Source organism: Electrona antarctica (assembly GCF_951216825.1).
Source record: "Electrona antarctica genome assembly, chromosome: 6".
NCBI lineage: Eukaryota > Metazoa > Chordata > Actinopteri > Myctophiformes > Myctophidae > Electrona > Electrona antarctica.
The window spans coordinates 52,107,962-52,133,284 of NC_136811.1; the positions used below are offsets into that span (position 1 = coordinate 52,107,962).

Below are 25,323 nucleotides of genomic sequence, written 5' to 3' on the forward strand. Positions count from 1 at the left end.
TCGTGTCATATAGCCCTACACTTTTAACGTCCACATTAACAGTCTGTAATTCATTATTGAACAGCTTACGTGAGCCAGAAACGGTTCAGTGGAGAGCACTGGACTTTCCTCCTCTCTCTCTCTCTCTCTCTCTCTCTCTCTCTCTCTCTCTCTCTCTCTCTCTCTCTCTGAAACCCTGGACCTCAACAGAACACCTCTGATTGCCCGGTGGTTAGTCCTTCTACTGGGTTACAAACTTAGCATCGTTTGAGAAGCAAATCCTCTTGTCCCAGATATCCGAGAACCATGCACGCTCGCGGCCAGTGGAGCACAACAGAGAACCTCGATGCCAGTGGTGTACTGTTAAAGTAAGTGCATGTACTAAAGTACTGTACTTAAGTAACAGATTTGACTACTTTGAGTACTTTTACTTTACTGAGAGTAGCCTATGTATTTCCCATTTTCAGCACTTTAACTCCTACTCCACTACACTACATCATTCATGACCCATGACTTTTATAGCAACCCATTTTGATAGCCTAGGTTGGCTCGGATCCGGTATAGAAGACAGAGTTAAGAAATTGAAAATGGGATTGACATTTAAAATTGTAAATGCAGCTTTGCCCACGTACATGCCCTGCAGTACACGCATACCTGACTAATTACCTACAAAAAGCGAGCGACACCCACAGCCACATTACTAGAGGCAGCGAGAACAACAACAAAAAATAGCAGATCTACAAGCTCATAGCGCGCCACCGAGTGGCGCGCTATGAACTAGTTGTAGGTCTGCTATTTTTGAAAAATCGTAAAAATGCGGCACAAATCTTTGAATAGGTATATATTCTTTCAGAGCGAACATTTTTTTTATTTCTACGTCAGGCCTAAATGGGTTAAAACAGGCCTGAGAACCAATCAGCAGGCCAAAGGGGAGAGGTAATGATCACTCCACCCTTAAGTGACCCCCCCACCCCTCCCTTCCTTTTTTTCCAACCTGTACTATATAGTGTTTTTTTTAATTATTATTCTTTTGTGATGATTTGAATTTTGTTGTTATTTTTCATGTCATGTCATTATGAATACCCAGGACCTGAATGGAAACAAGACCGCTAGGACTTTTTTCAGTGCTATCCTTTTACACTATAGTTTTTGTCTGTACTCTGTGCTGTTTACATTTCTGTCTAATAAAGTATAATCAATCAATCAATCAATCAATCAATCTCAGAGCCAAATATTATACTTTTACTCGACTACAATTACTTGAAAACTTTCGTTACAAGTTATTTTGCAGATTTTGATTATTGTTACAAAACCTACAGTAACCACTTCAGTGCTATATATACATTTCGGCCATTTGAAAATAGCTGATCGAAAACTTGTGAAATGGGATATTTCTGCACAATAAGTACTTTTACTTTTGGTTCTTCAAGCAATATTTTATGCTTTTACTCAAGTACATTTTGAATACGGTACTTCTACCTGTAACTAGAGTATTATCTACATTGCGGTATTGATGCTTTTTACGTGTGAGTATACTTTACTTCCATCTCTGGCTGTGGAGGCGCGCGCAGCCACTTTAGGGTGGAGTCGTGGACTGAGAGCCTCATTGCCATGGCATGAATCACTATAGTGGGTGTTTATATACGCACGCATGAGTGGGCGTGTGTGTGCGCGCGCACGTGTGTGTGTGTGTGAGAGAGCTTTAAGAGCCCGAGCGGCTGCTGTCTCGGAGTCTCAGTTTCTCAGTAGTTGCTGCATGTGTGGAGTCGGACCTCTCATCCCATCTCATCTCTCATTGTGAACTGTACTCTGATCTGAGGTGAGTACACAAACCACACACACACACACACACACACACACACACACACACACACACACACACACACACACACACGTTTTTTGTATTGCTATACTGGTGAGAACATCAACACTTTGGTATAGGCTACGACAAGTCAAAGCCAAAAATAACAAATCTACAAGCTCACGCACGCTTGGCAGTAAAGCGATTCTAGGATCAGACACTGGATAACAAGTAGGCCTAATACAAGTATTGTTGTCTCAAAACAAAGCGGCACTGATGGGAAATGTTTATGGATATTAGTAACTGATTCGTTCCAGACACAAAGAGAGCGAATGAAAAGGGATTTTCTTTAGTATGAAAACAAAACTTCTGATGGGAAATATATATGTATGGAAGGCAAATGATGATGTGGGGGGGGGGGGGGGGGGGGTATTTACATGTCGGATACAGCAAAATGTACACATTATGTTTATTCATTGCTGCATCAATACAAATACAAATAAAGTTTAAAAAAAAAACACACACAGTGGTCAGAATGAAAATAAAACTAACTTTCCCTGATGAGCAGAAAGTTATTGTTTGGCTTTGTTCTTTCTGATATATACCAGCCAAATTCAGACCAATCGTGTTTAGTACATGGCCTACGCTTCGTCTAGATCTGTACTTATTTTCGCTATAATTTCAAAATTTGAAGTAAGGGTTGGTATAGTGGCTCTTTGAATGTAGGTATTTGAATGAATTTATTTCCATGTGTTACAGGACTATGTGAGACAAAAAAAAGAAAACAAAAGATAAAAAGAAAACATGAAAAAGACAATATACGATTAAATTCATAACTGAAATCTGCAAAATAAACAAAGGGAAATACGTATACACAGAGAAAGACATGGAATAATGATTTGTAACACAAGAGCCACAATAAAAATGTTGCTTTCTCTAAAACAATTTGCACATGCGATATACCTTATTGTGATCCAAAAGATATTTAAGTCTCTCTGCCAAAAATAATTAAAAAATTAATATTAAATTAAATTAAATAATTTTTGATGCAACTCATGCCATAACAATAAAACTCCAAATGGAACTCCTTCTCAATTTCATTGGCGTCGCAATAATAACAAAATGTGTTCTTCTATAATCCATGTTGGAAAGCCTGGTCCATGTATAGTCATAATACAGACATAATACAGACATAATACCTGGTCCATGTATAGTCATAATACAGACATAATACAGACATAATACCTGGTCCATATAGTCATAATACAGACATAATACCTGGTCCATTTATAGTCATAATACAGACATAATACAGACATAATACCTGGTCCATATAGTCATAATACAGACATAATACAGACATAATACAGACATAATACCTGGTCCATATAGTCATAATACAGACATAATACAGACATAATACCTGGTCCATGTATAGTCATAATACAGACATAATACAGACATAATACCTGGTCCATATAGTCATAATACAGACATAATACCTGGTCCATATAGTCATAATACAGACATAATACAGACATAATACCTGGTCCATGTATAGTCATAATACAGACATAATACAGACATAATACCTGGTCCATATAGTCATAATACAGACATAATACAGACATAATACAGACATAATACCTGGTCCATATAGTCATAATACAGACATACTGGTGTCAACACAAACTACTGTATGTCAGGTGTATTTCGGGAATGCTAGCAAATACATCACAGGTGTGTAATTAAAATCCATCAAGGTAGCACTCTTACCCGAGGCGGGGTTTGGCGAAAGGGCCTTTCTGTGTGGAGTTTGCATGTTCTCCCCGTGTCCCCTAGGGTAGGTAGGTACCCTCACATGTTCTCCCCGTGTCCCCTAGGGTAGGTACCCTCACAAAAACATTCAGTAATCCTGGTCTCTAAAACTACCTTCCCCTGGCCAGCCAGGGCGCCTGATGGAGGGGAAAGGAACTGGTCGGAATAACGTGTTCCTTCCACACGCTACGTCCGGCCAGGGAAACTCTTCCCTGTCAGGTGAAAAGGAGCAGCTTGGACTCCTCATGCATAGAAGGAGGCATGAGGTCAGTCCGCTGCACCCCCCGCCCCCCCTCCCCCTTTGCGTTACAAAAATCGTGGGATAAAAATTTTAAAAAAAAAGAGGTAGCACTCTTGAACGTTTATAGATTGCTACACTGGATGGTCAATTATTTTATACTGCATCAGACACTATAATGTTAACAATACAGTCATGGCTGCCATTCAATGCATTTTGAAGATTCAGATTCAGATTCAGATTCAGATACCTTTATTTTGCCATTAATACACACATAGGAATTTGCTTTGACATAACATGAGTGCATTCAATTCTTTTTTCACAAATAAACAGACAAACAAACAACACCGTGCAGGGAAATAAATATAAAGTGCAGGGTTATACAGTAGTTCATAGTGCATCAAATGTTGCCGGTGATTAAAGTGCCGGTGTCACTAGGAGGCAGGGGTGGAAGGGAAGCCAGAGTCATTGAAAAAACTTTGTCTGTGGCGGGCTTTCGTAGCCTTCGGCAGCCACAGTCTTCTCCCAGAGGGGAGCAGGGTGAGGAGGCCGTGGCCAGGGTGGGAGGAGTCGGCCATAATCTTCCTTGCTCTCTTCAGCGCCCTAGAGTCGTGCAGGGACTTGAGGGAGGGCAGAGGGCGGCCAATCACCCTCTCCGCTGCAGAGCATAATGACCCGCTGCAGCTTGGTGAGGTCTTTAGCAGCAGCAGCAGGGAACCAGGTGATGATGGAGTGTGTGAGGATGGACTCCACAATGGCTGTGTAGAACTGAGCCATCATGAGCCTCGACAGCCTGAATTTATTCAGCTGTCGGATGGAAATGTTTTCATGCATAAACATCATTTTTTGTGCTCCCATCCCGTGCCTTCTGTGCATGAAAACAAGAACAGCTTCTCTCCATGAGTTCTGGGAAAGAGTGTAGTCTTGTCTCTGATTGTCATTTAAATGTCATCTATAACCTTATGGTTTTATGTTATATCACAGAATATTAATGTTAGATTTAGTTATATTCGATATGTTACGTTTTAATCAAGTATGTTAGGTTTTGTTACCTTGCAGTTAGTATCGTTTAAAGATCAAGAAAGATTCCAGATTCTTAGACAGCTAAACCTTAACGGGAGTAAGATTTGTGGGGCTTAGGCTCCTCAACACAAAATGTAATGTAATGTTTGGATAATAATAAATAATGACATAAAATGCAGCACAGCATGCTTTACAGAGCAGCAAAAATAGAAAAACAGAAACACAAGGTAGCATAAAAACAAAAGCAAAACACAAAATAACTAGAGCTGGGACTCGATTAAAAATTTTAATCTAATTAATTAGAAGCTTTGTGATTAATTAATCTCGATTAATCGCATTTTAATCGCATATCAATATTCAACCCGAGAACAGTGATAAACCTTTTTTTTTCAAATGTTTTTTGGTATCCCAGTGAATCAATGAATAGTGACTACAGGATACCACTCATTTTCAACATTTTACTGTCATTAATATACCTTAGAGCTGTTGTGTAGAAATAATAAAAAAGTCACCCCATTCTGTGTTGCCTAGAACTGGAGGTCTGAAAAAAATCAGTAACAGTAACAAGTACATCTCAGTGACATCACAAAGCTGTACTTCATAGTGTTACTGTTTTTTGTCAGACCTCCAGTTCTAGGCAACAAAAAATGGGGTGACTTTATTATTTCCAGTTTTCCACACAACTCCATAGAAAAATGTTGAAAATGAGGGGTATTCCCCTTTAAGCAATACAACTTTTATTTCTCCAACAGATAAACAAGTGCAGCAAGTGCCTATATAAAGTGTCTATGAATACTCAAATGTGCTTTACATGGTGGGGCATGAGAAAAAAAATAAAAACAACTTTATTAGGGGTAAACACTTAGACAAAGGAACAAAATAAAAAACGGTGGAATTAACTAGCTGGGGAGTGCATTTCACATGGGGTTGGGGCAGACCATTGTCTGACCACGGACTTTCACACTTGCTGCTTCAGTATGTTTCACATCGAGGACAGCTTGACAGCTTTGTGCTGTGGTGAAATCTCTGCGAGCCTCTGCAAGGCGTGCAAGCCTCTACTCTGCGAGACATGCTAAGCTGAAGCAGCTAGCATGGAAGCTAGCTCTAATCCATAGCTCTGGCTATGGACCAGAGCTAGCATGGAAGCTAACATCCATTCCCTCTGACATTGCACACAACCATGCTGCTATCCACGCGTCCATCCGATAGCTTTTAAATCTAAATGTCCCATCCACGGAGCAAACGTTTGGGTGTTGTAAGTTGTTGTCTGACGGAGCTGTAGTGTAGAGTGGACTGCTGCTGGTGCTCCTCCCCCTGCAAGCCGTGCAAGGAGTGCAGCAGCCTAATGAGCCTAGAAATGCGCCCAGTGAGAAACGTTCCGCCGTGAAAAAAAAGGTGCGATTAAATGCGTAAATTTTTTTAACGCGTTAATTTTTCTGTAGTTAATTAATCTCAATTAACGCGTTAAAGTCCCGGCCCTAAAAATAACATCAAACAATAGCAAGAACACATCGAGTATCGAATACTGTCTTCAACAAAGCTATACTAATAATGTTACCTTATACTGCATGTCACCTTATCTCACCCAATATGTTACCTTATACAGTACCTCTCCAGTTTCCATATGACATGTCTCCTTATGTTACGTTATCACTGTATGTCAGTGGTTCATCTGACACCTGTAAATTACTCTCTCTCTCTCTCTCTCTCTCTCTCTCTCTCCCTCTCTCTCTCCCTCTCCCTCTCCCTCTCCCTCTCCCTCTCCCTCTCCCTCTCCTCTCTCTCTCTCTCTCTCTCTCTCTCTCTCTCCCTCTCTCTCTCCCTCTCTCTCTCTCCCTCTCTCCCTCTCTCTCTCTCTCTCTCTCTCTCTCTCTCTCTCTCTCTCTCTCTCCCTCTCCCTCTCCCTCTCCCTCTCTCTCTCTCTCTCTCTCTCCCTCCCCGTCTAGCAGCAGTCATGGGCGAGAACAAGCTGGAAGGTGTGATCGAGGGCATGGTGGAGGTGTTTGAGGAGTATGCCAGCACAGGGGAGAAGAAACACCAAATCGACATGGAGGAGCTCAAAACGATGCTGGAGAAGGAAGTGGAACAGTCGGGTCTAAAAGTGAGACCACGATCATAATATTAATAACTATATAGAAAGCTGCAATTCTGGGAAATTGCAATTGGTTGCGTCTTTATATTAGACTATTGTGATGTCACAAGTATACCCCTCGAGTATATGAATGCGCCCTTGAGCATAGCATGAAGCCACTCGAGTATATCTGACTGAACTAACTCCGCAAGCTATACGTACCGGTATCATGAGTTCTGTGAGTGAGCAGCCATCAGTACAGTGCGCCGCTCAGGGAGCAGTTATAGGTGTCGTGCTCCTGCATACTTTTAGACTTCCGACACATTGCTGAGGCCTGGAATCAAACCTGGGACCTCCCAGGCCTCCCAGGCGGACTATCTTCTCCTTATGTCAGTGGTTCCGTCTTTTGTGTATCGGATTGCATTTTCAGAGCTTTTGTTTACTCTATTTCAACGATCAGTTAAATATTGCGTTCCGGCTATTTCCCATTATATTTTTTGGGTGTTTTGTCCACTGCAGGTTGGGGAATCATTAGCCTAATAAGCCAGACCGAATCAGCCGTTGGCAAACATTAGCCAGGCTAGGGAATCATGTGCTCTAGGACTATAACCACCGTGTCTCTCATCTCCGGAGTAATCCTTATGATTTCTTCCTATACTAAAAAGAAGAAGGAATCTGTGATTTAATAAACGAAAATAATTCAAGGAAACAAACCTGAACATTCTAATTCACCATTTGTCAGCCTTCTGATTGGTCCCTGCATGACTGACTAACCAGCAGGCTCTTTCTGCCTTGTTCCACCCTGGTTCCGCCATGTTTATGTTGAATTTGCAAAAACATCTTTTTTGGAAAAAAAACAAAAACAAACATGATATGCCCAGTCACCATGCTGCACCTGTGATGTTCCTTTTTACTGACACCAAGTTCAAATAAGAACTGAATGCACAGAATATAAATATGAGGCAACTGAAAAACATGTTATTTGGTATAGTCGATGGAGAGAAAGGATTTTTGTCCAACCACGAAAACGCAACCACGGGCGGGACTTGACAAAGGTTGAATTCTGTATCAAATGTCCGTCGTAAAACAACAAAAGTATTATATCTCTCCCTCGATCTGTTTAGAGCGACCGCCTCCCTCTACACCAGAACCCAAAGTATAAAAACAAGCTATCCCATAATACTCCTCTTCCCTCTACACCAGAACCCAAAATATAAAAACAAGCTATCCCATTGTACTCCTCTTCCCTCTACACCAGAACCCAAAGTATAAAAACAAGCTATCCCATAATACTCCTCTTCCCTCTACACCAGAACCCAAAGTATAAAAACAAGCTATCCCATTGTACTCCTCTTCCCTCTACACCAGAACCCAAAGTATAAAAACAAGCTATCCCATAATACTCCTCTTCCCTCTACACCAGAACCCAAAGTATAAAAACAAGCTATCCCATAATACTCCTCTTCCCTCTACACCAGAACCCAAAGTATAAAAACAAGCTATCCCATTGTACTCCTCGTCAGCGCGCTCAGCCCGCCAACACAGTTAAAGGAACACTCCCCCTGTATATACCTTAGGGGTTACAGGACATAGAGCGCAGTGGTTCCCAAAAGAGAAATGAGATGTTTGCCCTGGACCTAAACTATAGTGAAAATAGCAGATCTGCAAGCTCACAATTAAGCCGCATTGTGAGCTTGTAGATTTTCCACTATAGACATTTTTTCTTTTCTAATTTATGGAATTTCTTAGATAGTTATTCATTAATTTTTATGTATTCATGAAATTACTTTGAAAATGAATTATTTAGCTTTTTTGGGGATGTTTTTTTTATTTTATTTTTGAGGTTTGAAGATTGACCTTCAGTTATACAAGTGTATACAAGAGTATGACAGTAGTAGTAGTAGTAGTAATACAGTGTTCTTTTTCTCATTATTCATATTCATATATATACTCGTTATGGGACCCTCCAGTGGGTCCTGACTCAGGGTTTGGGAAGCAGTGCTCTGGGTGTTCTGGTGTTGTTATGGGACCCTCCAGTGGGTCCTGACCCAGGGTTTGGGAAGCAGTGCTCTGGGTCTTCTGGTGTTGTTATGGGACCCTCCAGTGGGTCCTGACCCTGGGTTTGGGACTCAGTGCTCTGGGTGTGGTGTTGTTATGGGACCCTCCAGTGGGTCCTGACCCAGGGTTTGGGAAGCAGTGCTCTGGGTGTGGTGTTGTTATGGGACCCTCCAGTGGGTCCTGACCCAGGGTTTGGGAAGCAGTGCTCTGGGTCTTCTGGTGTTGTTATGGGACCCTCCAGTGGGTCCTGACCCAGGGTTTGGGACTCAGTGCTCTGGGTGTTCTGGTGTTGTTATGGGACCCTCCAGTGGGTCCTGACCCAGGGTTTGGGACTCAGTGCTCTGGGTGTTCTGGTGTTGTTATGGGACCCTCCAGTGGGTCCTGGCCCAGGGTTTGGGACTCAGTGCTCTGGGTGTTCTGGTGTTGTTATGGGACCCTCCAGTGGGTCCTGACTCAGGGTTTGGGAAGCAGTGCTCTGGGTCTTCTGGTGTTGTTATGGGACCCTCCAGTGGGTCCTGACCCAGGGTTTGGGACTCAGTGCTCTGGGTGTTCTGGTGTTGTTATGGGACCCTCCAGTGGGTCCTGGCCCAGGGTTTGGGACTCAGTGCTCTGGGTGTTCTGGTGTTGTTATGGGACCCTCCAGTGGGTCCTGACTCAGGGTTTGGGAAGCAGTGCTCTGGGTCTTCTGGTGTTGTTATGGGACCCTCCAGTGGGTCCTGACCCAGGGTTTGGGACTCAGTGCTCTGGGTGTTCTGGTGTTGTTATGGGACCCTCCAGTGGGTCCTGACTCAGGGTTTGGGAAGCAGTGCTCTGGGTCTTCTGGTGTTGTTATGGGACCCTCCAGTGGGTCCTGACCCAGGGTTTGGGACTCAGTGCTCTGGGTCTTCTGGTGTTGTTATGGGACCCTCCAGTGGGTCCTGACCCAGGGTTTGGGACTCAGTGCTCTGGGTCTTCTGGTGTTGTTATGGGACCCTCCAGTGGGTCCTGACCCAGGGTTTGGGACTCAGTGCTCTGGGTCTTCTGGTGTTGTTATGGGACCCTCCAGTGGGTCCTGACTCAGGGTTTGGGACTCAGTGCTCTGGGTGTTCTGGTGTTGTTATGGGACCCTCCAGTGGGTCCTGACCCAGGGTTTGGGACTCAGTGCTCTGGGTCGTCTGGTGTTGTTATGGGACCCTCCAGTGGGTCCTGACCCTGGGTTTGGGAAGCAGTGCTCTGGGTGTGGTGTTGTTATGGGACCCTCCAGTGGGTCCTGACCCAGGGTTTGGGAAGCAGTGCTCTGGGTGTGGTGTTGTTATGGGACCCTCCAGTGGGTCCTGACCCAGGGTTTGGGAAGCAGTGCTCTGGGTCTTCTGGTGTTGTTATGGGACCCTCCAGTGGGTCCTGACCCAGGGTTTGGGACTCAGTGCTCTGGGTGTTCTGGTGTTGTTATGGGACCCTCCAGTGGGTCCTGACCCAGGGTTTGGGACTCAGTGCTCTGGGTCGTCTGGTGTTGTTATGGGACCCTCCAGTGGGTCCTGACCCAGGGTTTGGGACTCAGTGCTCTGGGTGTTCTGGTGTTGTTATGGGACCCTCCAGTGGGTCCTGACTCAGGGTTTGGGAAGCAGTGCTCTGGGTCTTCTGGTGTTGTTATGGGACCCTCCAGTGGGTCCTGACCCAGGGTTTGGGACTCAGTGCTCTGGGTGTTCTGGTGTTGTTATGGGACCCTCCAGTGGGTCCTGGCCCAGGGTTTGGGACTCAGTGCTCTGGGTGTTCTGGTGTTGTTATGGGACCCTCCAGTGTGTCCTGACTCAGGGTTTGGGAAGCAGTGCTCTGGGTCTTCTGGTGTTGTTATGGGACCCTCCAGTGGGTCCTGACCCAGGGTTTGGGACTCAGTGCTCTGGGTGTTCTGGTGTTGTTATGGGACCCTCCAGTGGGTCCTGACCCAGGGTTTGGGACTCAGTGCTCTGGGTGTTCTGGTGTTGTTATGGGACCCTCCAGTGGGTCCTGACTCAGGGTTTGGGAAGCAGTGCTCTGGGTCTTCTGGTGTTGTTATGGGACCCTCCAGTGGGTCCTGACCCAGGGTTTGGGACTCAGTGCTCTGGGTCTTCTGGTGTTGTTATGGGACCCTCCAGTGGGTCCTGACTCAGGGTTTGGGACTCAGTGCTCTGGGTGTTCTGGTGTTGTTATGGGACCCTCCAGTGGGTCCTGACCCAGGGTTTGGGACTCAGTGCTCTGGGTGTTCTGGTGTTGTTATGGGACCCTCCAGTGGGTCCTGACCCAGGGTTTGGGACTCAGTGCTCTGGGTGTTCTGGTGTTGTTATGGGACCCTCCAGTGGGTCCTGACCCAGGGTTTGGGACTCAGTGCTCTGGGTCGTCTGGTGTTGTTATGGGACCCTCCAGTGGGTCCTGACCCTGGGTTTGGGAAGCAGTGCTCTGGGTGTGGTGTTGTTATGGGACCCTCCAGTGGGTCCTGACCCAGGGTTTGGGAAGCAGTGCTCTGGGTGTGGTGTTGTTATGGGACCCTCCAGTGGGTCCTGACCCAGGGTTTGGGAAGCAGTGCTCTGGGTCTTCTGGTGTTGTTATGGGACCCTCCAGTGGGTCCTGACCCAGGGTTTGGGACTCAGTGCTCTGGGTGTTCTGGTGTTGTTATGGGACCCTCCAGTGGGTCCTGACCCAGGGTTTGGGACTCAGTGCTCTGGGTCGTCTGGTGTTGTTATGGGACCCTCCAGTGGGTCCTGACCCAGGGTTTGGGACTCAGTGCTCTGGGTGTTCTGGTGTTGTTATGGGACCCTCCAGTGGGTCCTGACCCTGGGTTTGGGACTCAGTGCTCTGGGTCGTCTGGTGTTGTTATGGGACCCTCCAGTGGGTCCTGACCCAGGGTTTGGGACTCAGTGCTCTGGGTGTTCTGCATGGTGTTGTGTGACGGCGCCGGTGTCCGATGATGCATAATGGAGACGTGATGGATAATGGAGTGCATTCAGGTTTTAAAGTCAATCTATCACTCCTCTAATGGACAGCTGGCATTAACAGAGGGGAGGGTAATTATTGGCTAATCAGAAGCACAGGTGTCGTGTTTGTTTGCAATTAAAAACCCTGACTCACTTGCCAATGGTGTAAAGTAACAAAGTGCATTTACTCTAGAACTGTCTTAGGCACTATGTAACTTTCCTCCCGGATTCCTGACATTTTTTACCATTGAGCTAATAGAGCCTGCCTGCTTGCTCAGGGGATGAATTTAATCTTAACCATCAGGTCAGAATTTGTGTCAGATCCTATATATGTGAGACACAATCTAAATGTCTCAATAGGATTAGGTATCAAGGTCAAGGTCAAGGTAAACTTTATTGTCCACGAGGGAAATTTGTCTTGGGCTTTCACCCCAGCTACAGCCACACATAAAACATCAATGACAAACAAAAATACATTACAGAGGAAGACACAACATTACACAATTGCACACATGATGTGGATAATCTAGCCTTACAGTTACTGCTGTTTCAGAGCCTCGTTCAACATCTTAGTTGATGCTGGTACAAACGATTTTTTAAATCTGATGTACTTCCACTTTGGTTCTTTGTATCTTCTCCCAGAGGGCAGAAGTACAAACTCGCCATTTAAAACATGGGTAACATCACTGGCCATCACTGAAGGCCTTTTCTGAAGGCACGTTGCTTCGCTGCCCAAGTGACGTCACTCATGGGACTCCTCCATGTCCCTCGCTGCCACACTAGTGACTATACTGGCAAATCACAGAGCGTCTTTTCTGGGAATTCTGTTACGCACACTTCCGCTATGATTCGCAAGGAATCTCTGGGAAAATGTTGCCTTCAACAGAGACATGCGCCCCAGAGGCAGAAGAGAAAGAAAGTAGTAAGCCTTGCCGAGCCATGAGGCCCATAGGGCAGGAGCCTAGTATGTCGCAGGGACTTACCCTCAATCCCAACCCTTGATGCTGAGTGTCAAGCAGGGAGGCACTGGGTCCCATTTTACAGAGTCTTTGGTATGACCCGGTCGGGTATCGAACCCCGACCTCCCAGTCTCAGGGCGGACACTCTAACCACAAGGCCACTGAGCCGGTGGAACAGGTGGAAGAGGCTACCTTTTTATGTCTATGTTGGCATCACCACATCACCTGAGGGAGTGGGAGGGGGCGTGACGTGGGAGGAGTTCAGAGAGGTAGCGAGGTTGCCTGTGGTTGTTGAAGGCCTCGTAGCTGCAGGTGACTAGTATTTTGAAATCTATCCCGAGCTCGACTTGAATAAAACAACGCTCTTCCCTAATACCTTTGCAGGACAAAATGAGCGCCGAGGACCTCAAGGAAGCCATGGAGCTGCTGGACAAGAACCACGACGGCGAGGTCAACTTCAGAGAGTTCTCGCGCTGCGTGGCCGCGCTGGCCAAGGGCTACTACAAACAGAAGAGAGGCAAGGGCAAGAAGAAGGACGACAGCTGATATGTACACAGACACAACACACACAGACAGACCCACACAAAGACGCAGACCTACACATTGGATCACATCATTTACTAACTCCCACTGTTCTATGTGTGTATACAGATTAGATATTCATATAATATTGAACGCCCATTTCACTTTGTGTTAATGTAATAATAATAATGTGCTGAACATTCCGACTGCACTGAAAATGAATAAATAAACTTAATTGGTCAGAAGTTGTGGTTTGAATCTTGAATCTTGAAACTGAATCTTGAATCTTGTACAGTAGGTTCCCATTTGCATTCTCTCATAGTTAAAGACCTGTAAGGGTACATTTGGTGAACCAGTGTTATGTCCAGAGCAATATTGTACTGTAATGTAATATGCACTGTATCACGTTACTAACATTCATAATTCTACGTTATGCTATGTTGACAATTAGGGTTTGATTGACTAGACATTCAGTCTAACCATAATAAATGGTAAATGGTGCATTTATATAGCGCCTTTCTCCAAGGCGCTTTACAGAGATTGTGCATTACATTCACCCATTCACACACCGATGGCTGCGGAAACCATGCAAGGCACCAACCAGCACATCGGGAGCAATTAGGGGTTCAGTGTCTTGCTCAAGGACACTTTGAATGAAATGAAATGATTACTATATTTACCCAGGGTATCGGGGCTAAGCTCAATAACTTGTTTCCAGTCAGGCCCTGCTCATAGAACATTTCATCGTAGTGGTTCAATGCCTTGTTCAAGGGCACTTCAGCGGTGGTAATTTTAACGTGTCGGACCGCTGATTCGAACTGGCGACCTTCCGGTATCAAGACCGCTCTGCTATCCGTTCGGCCACCGCTGCCACTAAATAAATAACACAGTAAACTGTTAAAACATCAAATTATAAACCAGCTAAACTATTACAATTTAGGCATTCAGCAGACACTTCATCCAGAGCAATTACGCTATTTACTAAGCAAGGTAAATTTACGTTTTTCATTTACTGTTTATTTTTAATAATGCCTTTGGAAAAGAACCTCCTCCAGCGCCGCTCAAAAAAAAATCAAAAATAATTTCTAAAAATAAATGAAAACAGTAAATGAAAGTCCATGGTCCCCTCACGTATTAGAAGGGCAATATCAGTCAACAGAAAAAAGCTCTTTTCGATGAATCTAATCTAATCTAATTAAAATGGAGTTTTAAGTTATAATGGGTTTGTATAGGAAGGGGGCATGGCACCCCAGACAAACTGTCTGGGGTGTTACTGTTCACATAAGCCTGAGTAGACAAAAACATATCCCTCCAACATACAGTACTTAGTAGTTACTTTCCATCAACAACAAAAAAAATCTAAATCAAGATCAACTCACACAAATGTTTATACACCTTATAAGTGTGTATAAAGCTTGATGATCAATATCATGACATACAATATACATGTACGGGCTTTCTGCAAAATGAGTACTTTTGCATGTGGTACTTTTACTTTCCAACATGTGAGTCCTTCTTACACCACTGGTAGGTTTCGGCAGCCACCAGCTGAAGGAATGAGAGCCGTGAGACTTATCAAACATTGATGGCAGGTCATTCACCTCTCTCTCTCTCTCTCTCTCTCTCTCTCTCTCTCGTTAATACCTACAGTAAAATAGGGAAAAAGGATATATTATACATTAAATGAAAAAAGACCATTACTGCATCAAGGGTAATCAGCAAACTATACTATTTTTTTTTACATAGATTTTAGATCGCCTCATATAAGAACTGTGATTGAAGAATAAGCAAATCATCCCGGTCGTTTCACTCATATGGATAGAAAGAATGAACTGACTGTGAGAAAACGCTAATGTTACTGCTGTTGAATTAGTTACATTTTCGCTAGAAACAGACTGTATCAAATATGAGGGACTGACTGTCATAAACGATACAGAGACACCTCCTCGACAATATCGCCGGGACAGTTTGTTTATTTTTGGACCATAATGCTTATATGAGACGATTTTAACTCTTTCATTGTGGCTTTGGATGGCAGAAGATCCACCAAGGACAGCTCTCCAAAATTCCGACTTATAGAGGTTTGAAAATCCTGCTTTGAACAGAGGTAAATGGAGAAAAGTTTTAACGTCCCATATCTGGTGGTGACGGAAAATAGCAACCGGACCAATGTTAAAAGCTGCCGTGGGGCTCAACCATATACGTATACGTTGGGGTCCGTATATATACACGGACCTGACGCAAAAATAATTAAGATGACCCCATATGTTATTCTCCATAGAGAAAAACATCCATGAACCAATAGGGGATGAGCGAGTGACGTCAGGACTTCGGCGCTCTATAGGCTACTAAGCAATAAACCTGAACTTATTAAACCAATAATAAACCTTTGGCTGAAGAACTTGAAATGTTAACATATTAAGGAGAAGAAAGAAAAGTTTGGTCAGACATTTCTTTTTTTTTAATAATTTTTATCCCACGATTTTGTAACCCAATTTTCACCCCTGTGTCAATTATCTAATGTGATCTTGGGCTCTACACACCCTCCGCCAACCTAGTCCCCATATATGGGGACATGAGGAGAGCAACGGACTTGAACTCATGCTTCCTTCATGCCTGAGTGTCCAAGTTGCTCCTTTACACCTGACAGGGGGGGGTTTCCCTGGTTGGACGTAGCACGTGGAAGGAACACTTTAATCCAACCAGTTCCTTTCCCCTCCATCAGGTGCCCCGGCTGGCCAGGGGGAGGCAGTTTAGAGGGTCAGACATTTCTGAGGATGAACTGTATACTTTTATTCTGTAGTTTATGTTCCTATAGTGTTTCCTGTCTGCTCTAATTGTTGCTACCTGTCTTGTCTCACCAATCCTGTGTCCTAGTTCAGTCTCAGCCAATCATGTGTTGATTGTAGTTACCGGTCTATGTTTCACCTGTGTCTAGTTAGTCTTTGTGTATTTAAACCTCCCTGTATCCAGTGTTCCCTTGCCAGTTTAAAGTTGGTGTCATGGTGTATCGACTCCTGTCCAGTTCGATAATACGTCCTCATTTAACTTGATCTTCCTGCCTGTGTGGTTCTACACTTCCGGCCAACACTTGTCTCATATCGATATCGTGACACTATAACTCTGAGAGTGTATTTACAAATGGAACCAGATCCAACAGTCCTAAAGGAATGTGTATCCTTACTCTCCTTCAAAACCGCTCTTAAAGAGCACTTAACAGGTGGCTGCAATTCAAAACTGGCTCCAGTAAAAAGTCAAAGCCTAAGCCACCACCCCCTCGAGTTGTGAGAAATCATGACAACAAACACAATTTTTCGGGCCGAACAAATAATTAGAAAGAAGAAAACTGCAGGTTACAATACTTTTTTTCCCTTGTTTTTCTTCTCTGTATTTATTTGTTTGGTCCAAAATAGTGTTTATTGTCATGATTTGTCACAACTCGAGTTGGCTTTGTACGACGCTTAAAAGGTCTTTAAATAAATACTTTTTGAAATGTCTATGGGAATTATTTCCTGGGCCTGGCGTCGTCATGAGGGGACTGCGACGCTCTATAGCTCTCCTATGGAGAAATTGGTAAGAGTTTGATTGACTAGAGAGAGACATTCTATCTAACTCTAATAACACATTAACCTATTAAAGCATTAAATTATTAACCGATGCGTAACCTTATTAACACGTTCAATTATTCAACACACTGAAATGTTAACACATTTAAACTCTGACCACATTAAACCATTAACACGTTAAATTATTGACACACGTACGTGCGCTCGGGTGACGCGGGGTAAGATACCCGTCCACCACCATGGAGTGTGTGTGTGTGCGTGTGTGCGTCCGTGCACGAGCTGGACTGAAAATACAGTGAAAAAAGCAGAGGCTGTACTTCATTTGGATGCTGAAGAAGGCCGGACTCAGTCTTCAGCCTCTCAGCCAACACAAACTAAGTTGATTCAGTCCACAGAAAATGGCACAGGAATTCAGGCTAAAACAATAAAACTATTAAAAAACTAAAATATATAATAATAGAGGGTATGCGTGTGACGTCATCATCACACCCGGATGTTATGCCTACTGAGTGGCAAAAAACTACATTCTGGCCTTGACAGCCCATACATCCAAACAGAAAAGTCCTATCTGATTGCATTAAACAATGATAAACTCACTTTGCATGTTGCTTTGCCACTCTATTTGCAACTCGATGTGCCATTCACTTTAAGCATGCGCATACTGTACCCTCTATATAACAAGAATCGAATAAGGTGTAATCGTTTATGTTACTTAACCCAGTTTTGGACCCATGGGCTCTGGTCCTGTAGGCTACTGTTGAGCTGGACAGGCTCCACAGATGTATTGATGATACATCTGATGTATTGATCCCCCAGCATAGTAAAGTGCAAAGGTGCATTCAATAAAATCTAAAATCTAATACAATAAACATAAATATAAATAAAGTGCCCTATGTGTCCAAGAATCAACGATAAGAACAATTTGTAACCAATTAAAAACATAATATAAGATCATGTTTAATAAAAGTCAATGATACTTTGCCCCAGTGCAGGGTTTGAACATTCAACCCTGGGTATACTGGGTCTATGTCTAGACCCCTAGGCTACTTGAAGATAGTGAATAGTATAGTTTCCACAGCTGTGTGCTGTTTTGGGTGTATTAAAACCAACACCCTACAATGATAAAGACTTTTTTTTCCTCTAAGAAACAATGGTAAAATGATATCAAATCATCAATATACCTGGTCAAAAATGGACATTAATAAAACAGCCTAAAACCATAAAAGAGTAAAAGTTCACAGCAAGGCCTGCAGGATACAATTGTTTTGTTGAAAGTAGAAGTTGAAGTGCCATCTCCTGGACAAAGTGTGAGTGTAAGTTGTAGGCATTTGATAATCATCTTCTTTCAATTAAACCAGTTGGTGTTACTGTTTGTAATTGTTTAATCCATCTATGTTCCATAAGTTTCTGCTGTCCACTGGTCCATCGGACTCCACATTCCAGACCTGAAATGATGAGGTTAGCGATAGCGTGTGATTGAAAGTGTGTGTACAGAGTTGTGTGTATGTGTGCTAGTCTGATGTGATATAGGTGTTGTTTGAGGCATGTTTCTAATGTGTGTTTGGTTTCTCCTATATAATGTTTATGACATTGTGTGCAGGTGATGATATAAATTATATTGGGGGTTGTCAAAGACAGGGGATCCTGAATGGGGAAAGAAGTGTGTGTGTGTGACTATGGGGGTTGTTGATGAATTTGCGGGGCTTAAAATGTGTGTGTAGTTGTGGGGGCTTGGGAGGTAAAGTGGAGAAGCTAAAAGTGGAGAAGCTATAATGCACAAGGAGGTCTCCAAGGTTCTTATTCCTTTTGAGTGCAGATCTATGACCTTATGTGTTTGTAATGGGGGGTAGGATTGTTGTGTAGTGGTGAAATTCAGTTTGAATTCATGGTGTAGTGGTTGGAGAGTATGTGAAAATTTAGTTATTAATGGGATGAGTGTTGTAGTGGTAGATGAGCTGGAGGAGGGAGGACATAGAGGAGAGGATAATGCGTTGGCCCCGTCCAGGTGCAGCTGTCCCTGTCCCCGCGCCAGAGAGAGGCCTCTGATCCGGATGCATGCTCTGAGGTGGCTGGGGAGGAAAGCTAGGGCTGAAGTTAGGGTTAGAGTTAGGGGTGGGAGGGTTAGGGGTGGGAGGCAGAGTGTCCGAGAGTATGTTTGTGGAAAGTGACCAGGTGGGGGAGAGAGAGGCCAGGGAATTGTTCTTGATTGTACGCAAGAATCTCTTGCTGTAGCCTCTCCTTCTGAGGACTGTGAAGAGTGTGTGTGTGGCCTGATTAAAATGTTCCCTATATTTGATGAAATTCAGAAAAAACGAATGATTTTGGATTTGATAATTCCTGCAAAGGTGTGCTTTGGGTGGTAACTGTGTTTATGGAGTAGTGCATGTGTCTGTGTCCTTAAAATATATTTTTGTAAGCAGGCGTTTATGTGTATACGATCTAGACTATGGTATGAAAAAATACGGTGGTGTCCAGGAAGTTTACCTCTGTTGAATGAATGATGTGTTTGATGGTTATATGGAAGCATGGTGTGTGTTCAAAATGTGTAGCCGTGCCCTCCATCTGTAAATAGTTTGTCATTAAATGTGAAGTCATTGCAAGTGAGGCTGAGTTCTAAACAGTTGTAAAATGTCATTATCTGGTCTAGTGTTGTCAGGATGTGTCTGAACAAGTTTTCTAACTGCCTGTAAACCTGTGGCTGACTGTATGTTTGTATAGAGCGTCGCAGTCCCGCCCCCTACCATGGACCAGGAAATGATTCTCCGTTCATTTTCCTCATAGACATTTCAGAAAGTATTTATTTAAAGACGTTTACGCCGCGGACAAAGCCAACTCGAGTCGTGACAAATCATGACACAACAAACACAATTTTTTGGGCCGAACAAATAATTAGAAAGAAGAAAAAAACACTTTTTTTGTTGTTTTTCTTCTTTGTAATTATTTGTTTGGTCCAAAATATTGTTTGTGTTGTCATGAGTTGTCACGACTCGAGTTGGCTTTGTCCGCGGCGTAACCGTCTTTAAATAAATACTTTTTGAAATGTCTATGGGAAAAATGCATTGGGATTCATTTCCTGGTCCATGGTAGGGGGCGGGACTGCGACGCTCTATAAAGGCTGTCATTGACTGTCAATGTCTATAGTGAAGATGTATGTGTGTGTGTGTGTGTGTGGGCACGGCTATGGGCTTGATTTTCAGAAAGTGATATGTGTCTCTTAGGTATAGGGGTGCATGGTGGAGAGGGGGTTGAGGTCTATATAACTTAGTGGTCTATATATTGTGCTACTGTATGTGGTAGGATTCACTGCTGCAGTCTGACACTCTATAGGCCTGCCAGATCGAGGCACCTCAAAGGGAATGGTCTGTGGGTCTTTGTGAGTAGGTAGTAGGTAGAAGATCCTAGGTCTGGGGTTATGATTTGTTATGGTGTTGTAATGATTTGTCTGAGTTTGACTTGTGTCTGTGGCTGTATGCTGGCTGCTATGTGAGTGTAGTATCTTGTGTTTGATAGTTGTCTGTTGTCTTCGTACATGTACTAGAAGTTATCTAAAATTACTATTTTTGAACCTTTGTCAGCTGGTTTGATAACTATTTGTGTGTTGTTCCGAAGTGTTGTGATACTGTTTTGTTGGTCTGTAGTCAGGTTGTCGGGTCTGTCTGGTGATGGGTGGTATTGATGATATGCACACGGCTGCCATCTTGCCAGCAAGGTGCTACCTTGGTGCAACCTCCCATAGACAGCCCATTCATCCAAACAGAACAGTCCTATCTAATTGTATTTAATAACGTCAAACTCACCAACATTGCAGCTCCACGGAAAGCTTGAATTATCCTCTTTCTATCTGCAATGTGTTTGTTTAATAAAAATCACACCCGTGTGAACTGAGTGGTGTAAGGTGTTATATAGCCTGATCAGCTGTGGTCTGACGTAATGTCTGACGTAATGAAATCACACCCGTGTGAACTGGATGACCATAGCAACCATGCTCATTTTTTTGGTACAGACAGACAGACAGACAGACAGACACGTAAACTAACAAAGCCAGACGTAGGAGTGGTTTACACCACTCAAAAATCCACTGTAGACATGTGACTCTGAGCTACTCCCTGTCAAGAAAGTCCTTGCAGATGATTTTTTTCTAACCCTCTATCACTAAACCCAGGTGAAATTCACACAAACAACCTGCCTGTAGGAAAAAAAAGAAGGAGAAGAAAAAAGAAAACACAGGGATGTGGGGGCAGGGAAACACACCTAACATTCTATGATGTCACTGAGCATCATGAAGTATACTGAAAGACCCGCCCACCTCAGACATCAGCAACATTATGATGTCACTGAGCATCATGAAGTATACTGAAAGACCCGCCCACCTCAGACATCAGCAACATTATGATGTCACTGAGCATCATGAAGGTACTGAAAGACCCGCCCACCTCAGACATCAGCAACATTATGATGTCACTGAGCATCATGAAGGTACTGAAAGACCCGCCCACCTCAGACATCAGCAACATTATGATGTCACTGAGCATCATGAAGGTACTGAAAGACCCACCTCAGACATCAACAACATTATGATGTCACTGAGCATCATGAAGGTACTGAAAGACCCACCCACCTCAGACATCAGCAACATTAGGAAAATCACATGAACATAAATGTCCGGCCAGGTGAAAATCACCGGGGTTTAGTCTTCTAGGGCTAAAAGTAAACAAAGTTAAAGTGAACTTGGACTACATTAGACATTTGGCATCCTTTCAGACCGCAGTGGTTCTCAAAGTGGGGTCCATGGGGACCCTCAGGGTTCATTAGTTGAGGGCGTTCCAAATGGACACTTACCAGTCTGTAACTCTCCTTGAAACAGTTTGAGAACCTCTGCATTAGACACAACATCCACTAATAAGTCATATTATACAAGCCAACATTACCTGTACTGACAGGCAGGTGGCGCCAGTGTATCACACTATCTCTCAGTGTTTGTAACTGCTGGTCTAACCCCATCCATCCATCATTCCATCCCCACTCTTAAGCTCTTTTATTTCTATACAATAATCAGTTTAAATATATAATACCAGTATAGCAAAACAAAGCAGAACATAAATATCGCTGCTGTCGGGAAGAAACCACCTAATTTAAAAAAAAACATTTTTCAGGAAAAGAAAAATATACATTTTTCAGGAAATTAAAAAAGTCTTTATATTTTCAAAACAAAGCAATACTGCCACATCAAAGTTGGTGTTGTGACTTGATATATTGTCAATTACTTACATGAGAGAGGTGGTGGAGTTAGTTGCTTTAGCAGACAGTTTGAGGGTCCAATGGAGTTAAGAGGTTTTGTCTGACTCCAAAGCGTTTTTTACTACTTTCCACTGGTTCAATATTTAAGAAACAACACACAGACATAAAGGGTGTTCAATAGCACTGATTTATGGAGAAAAAAAAATCTAAAACCTCAAAAATGGAGTTCCTCCCGACAGCAACGATATGTATACAGAATGAGAAAATGTAAAATAACTGACGATGAACAGTAAATCCTTGGTGTGTGTGTGTGTGTGTGTGTGTGTGTGTGTGTGTGTGTGTGTGTGTGTGTGTGTGTGTGTGTGTGTGTGTGTGTGTGTGTGTGTGTGTGTGTGTGTGTGTGTGCGTGTGTGTGTGTGTGTGCGCGTGCGTGTACGCGCGGCTGTGCGCGTATGAAAATTACTGGGTCCATTTTCTACTAAACAATGTAATTAAACACTAATTAGATGTTTACTAGTAGTAGTGCTAGTCTGTTTATGTGTATCATGCTCTCTCTCAGCGGAGACAGTGTGTCTGTGTGCGTGCGTGCGTGCGTGCGTGCGTGCGTGCGTGTGTTACTCACAAGTAGGCCTATTTACATTTTTAATACGCTATAACAAGGAGAAAAAAATGTAAAATATGCTGTTTCGAGTCGACAATCCATAAGTTTAATGTCCTGACCGGGATTTGAACCCTCGTCTTCTACTGCTCTCCCTCCAGGGCAAGCTGCTTCGCTCATCGGACTGTCAACTCAGTGGCTCTTGTGGTTATAGAGTGTCCGCCCGGCCGGTTCGATCCCCCGCCGTGTCATACCAAAGAAAGACACTGAAAAATGGGACCCAGTGCCTCCCTGCTTGGCACTCAGCATCAAGGGTTGGATTGGGGTTTTTAGGAATACGGTTAGGTTTAGGCGTAGTTTTACTGAGGTAAAGGTCAGGGATACAGTATTCAGTAAAACGATAGTATGCCTAAACATATTATGTTTAGGCATACTATCGTTTTACTGAATACCTGGTGCCGACTGACTGTTTTGAGGTCGCCAGAATTTGACTGGGGCCGACTAGGTATTGGTATTGGTGCCGGCCGTTCTTTTATTCGTAATCGTTATATTGTATTGACATGATTGTGTTAGCCATCATGCTTTTCTCGCCCATGCTTTCTTTCATGCTTTTCTCGTCCACTGCTCAACAGAAGACTTCAGCTAGGGCTTCGGCGTCTTGCTCGGGGGACACATTAACAGTATATTTCTGACACCCACTGTACTTCCTGAGCCTCTGCCACACCTAGTCATTTAGTTATGTTTGTTAAGGTTACGGTAAACACACTAATGACACCCATAAAATGAGCCACCAAAAGCTATCTGTCAATGGTTAACAGACAGTTGACTCTCTCTTTGTTCCCAAACGTTTTCATGTCATGGACCCCAGAGGAATATATGTAGGGCTGTAGGCTATTCATCATGTATTCAAAAGATGTTGTCACAGGGCAGCCCGTGCCCTATACATACATACACTGAGGACAATGTACACTAAGTACACAGCAGCTTCCATTTGACTGGCCAGCTTTTGGAGCTGACTGTGTGCAGGTGTTCGTCGGGGACAGTGGTATATATCCCCCCAGTGCCCCCCAAGAGTCTCCCCAGTGTCCCCCCAGTGCCTCCCCAGACAGTGCCCCCCCATGTCCCCCAGTGCCCCCCCTTCAGGACTGCTTGGTCCCTTAATGAATGTGTATTGTTGAAAACTAGACTGTCAGAGGCTGCTCTGTCACAACATCCTATTGCGTTGTTCTACCTTTAACATGTTATCTGTTACTGTCTGTTATCTGTCAGGCATACTAGTCTGAAAACTCACCTCTTCAGACTCCACCTTAGCCCGTAGCACTTGCACTAGCCTCGACGACCTTGCAGGCACATGCTGAAAATATGTGGCTAAAATATGTGATGTAGATAACATACAGTATTCTGTCTGTAGACATAGCATTCTATAGTGTTTACTCATAGTTTCATTTTACAGATATTCTACAGTTAGACAGATATTACGCTCTTAGTTTACTTTTTAGCCTACATGACTATTTATATGTATTTGATGTATTACCTTGTGTTGTTCTTGCTTACTGTAAGTCGGTCTGCATTCAGAGAATCTGCTGAATGCCTAAATTGTAAATAGTAACCGGGATTCACGCATGAGTGGAGCTGGTCAAACGAGTTGAGGAAAGCCCTATTTTAATAACTCTGCTGTGAAAGTATATAGTGAAAGTGTAGTGGTAGTACCGTAGTAGTGAGTTAAGAAGTTACTTCCTCGCCATTAGATTGCTAAATAGCTTTCTTCAATCAGGGATATAAACAATGTGGCCACAGAAAATATAAACCTTTAAAACACTATATTTATATACAGTATAGTATGCATTTTTTAAATAGCGCATGCGTGCACAAACATGTACGCACGCACGCACGCACGCACGCACGCACGCACGCACGCACACACACTATGACATCATTTTGCACTCTTGTAGCTGACATCTCTCTCCTATTTGTGCTGTGTTTCATACAGTGCAGGTGTTACCATGACAACTGAGTTTCCCTTGCGGGATCAATAGAGGACTTATATTGCATCCTTATCAAATCAAGTGTAAAGGTTAAGTACTTAACTACGCTATTAAGTTATTAGGTATGAATGGATGTATTCAGGTTATAGTGCTCACAAGTATAGCAGTTTAAAGGTGTGTGTATGGGTGTGTCCGTGTGTGTGTGCGTACGTGCGTGTGTTGTATAGTAGAAATTGAGAAATAGACAACATGAGGACAACTTTTAAGCGTATTTAATTAGGAACATATTTTCATATTTATTTTTTATTTAGGGTCAGGAGTATAAATTATATAAATTGGTTAAAACAACTATCACAATATGGAGCTTTTTAACCAAAGAAAATCACTTACACTGCATTATAGGGCGGCGGTGGCTGAGGGGTGGAGTGGCTGGATGGCAACCGCAAGGTTACCATCCAGCCAGTTCGAACCCGGGCTCTCCCAGAGTGTCGAAGTGTCCTTCAGCAAGACTCAGAACCCCTAATTGCTCCTGATGTGCTG

General features: G+C 43.5%; 2 protein-coding genes across 3 annotated transcripts in view; both read left to right on the forward strand.

Moving 5' to 3' along the window:
• LOC306925145 (scavenger receptor cysteine-rich domain-containing group B protein-like) overlaps nucleotides 1-25,323 on the forward strand; it is a gene marked incomplete at its 3' end in the record, with an annotated part of 797,673 nt that overhangs the window by 122,465 nt on the left and 649,885 nt on the right. The gene's annotated exons all lie outside the window — the stretch shown is intronic.
• On the forward strand, nucleotides 1,731-13,641 carry s100w (S100 calcium binding protein W). 2 transcript variants are annotated; one of them, XM_079502575.1, is made up of 3 exons: nucleotides 1,731-1,798; nucleotides 6,809-6,960; nucleotides 13,259-13,641. In XM_079502575.1, exons 2-3 carry the CDS (start codon nucleotides 6,814-6,816, stop codon nucleotides 13,418-13,420), a joined length of 309 nt encoding a protein of 102 aa, XP_079358701.1. In that variant the 5' UTR covers nucleotides 1,731-1,798; nucleotides 6,809-6,813; the 3' UTR covers nucleotides 13,421-13,641. The 2 variants fall into 2 exon arrangements, with proteins under 2 accessions (XP_079358701.1, XP_079358700.1); XM_079502574.1 differs by having other exon boundaries at nucleotides 1,736-1,798; nucleotides 6,812-6,960.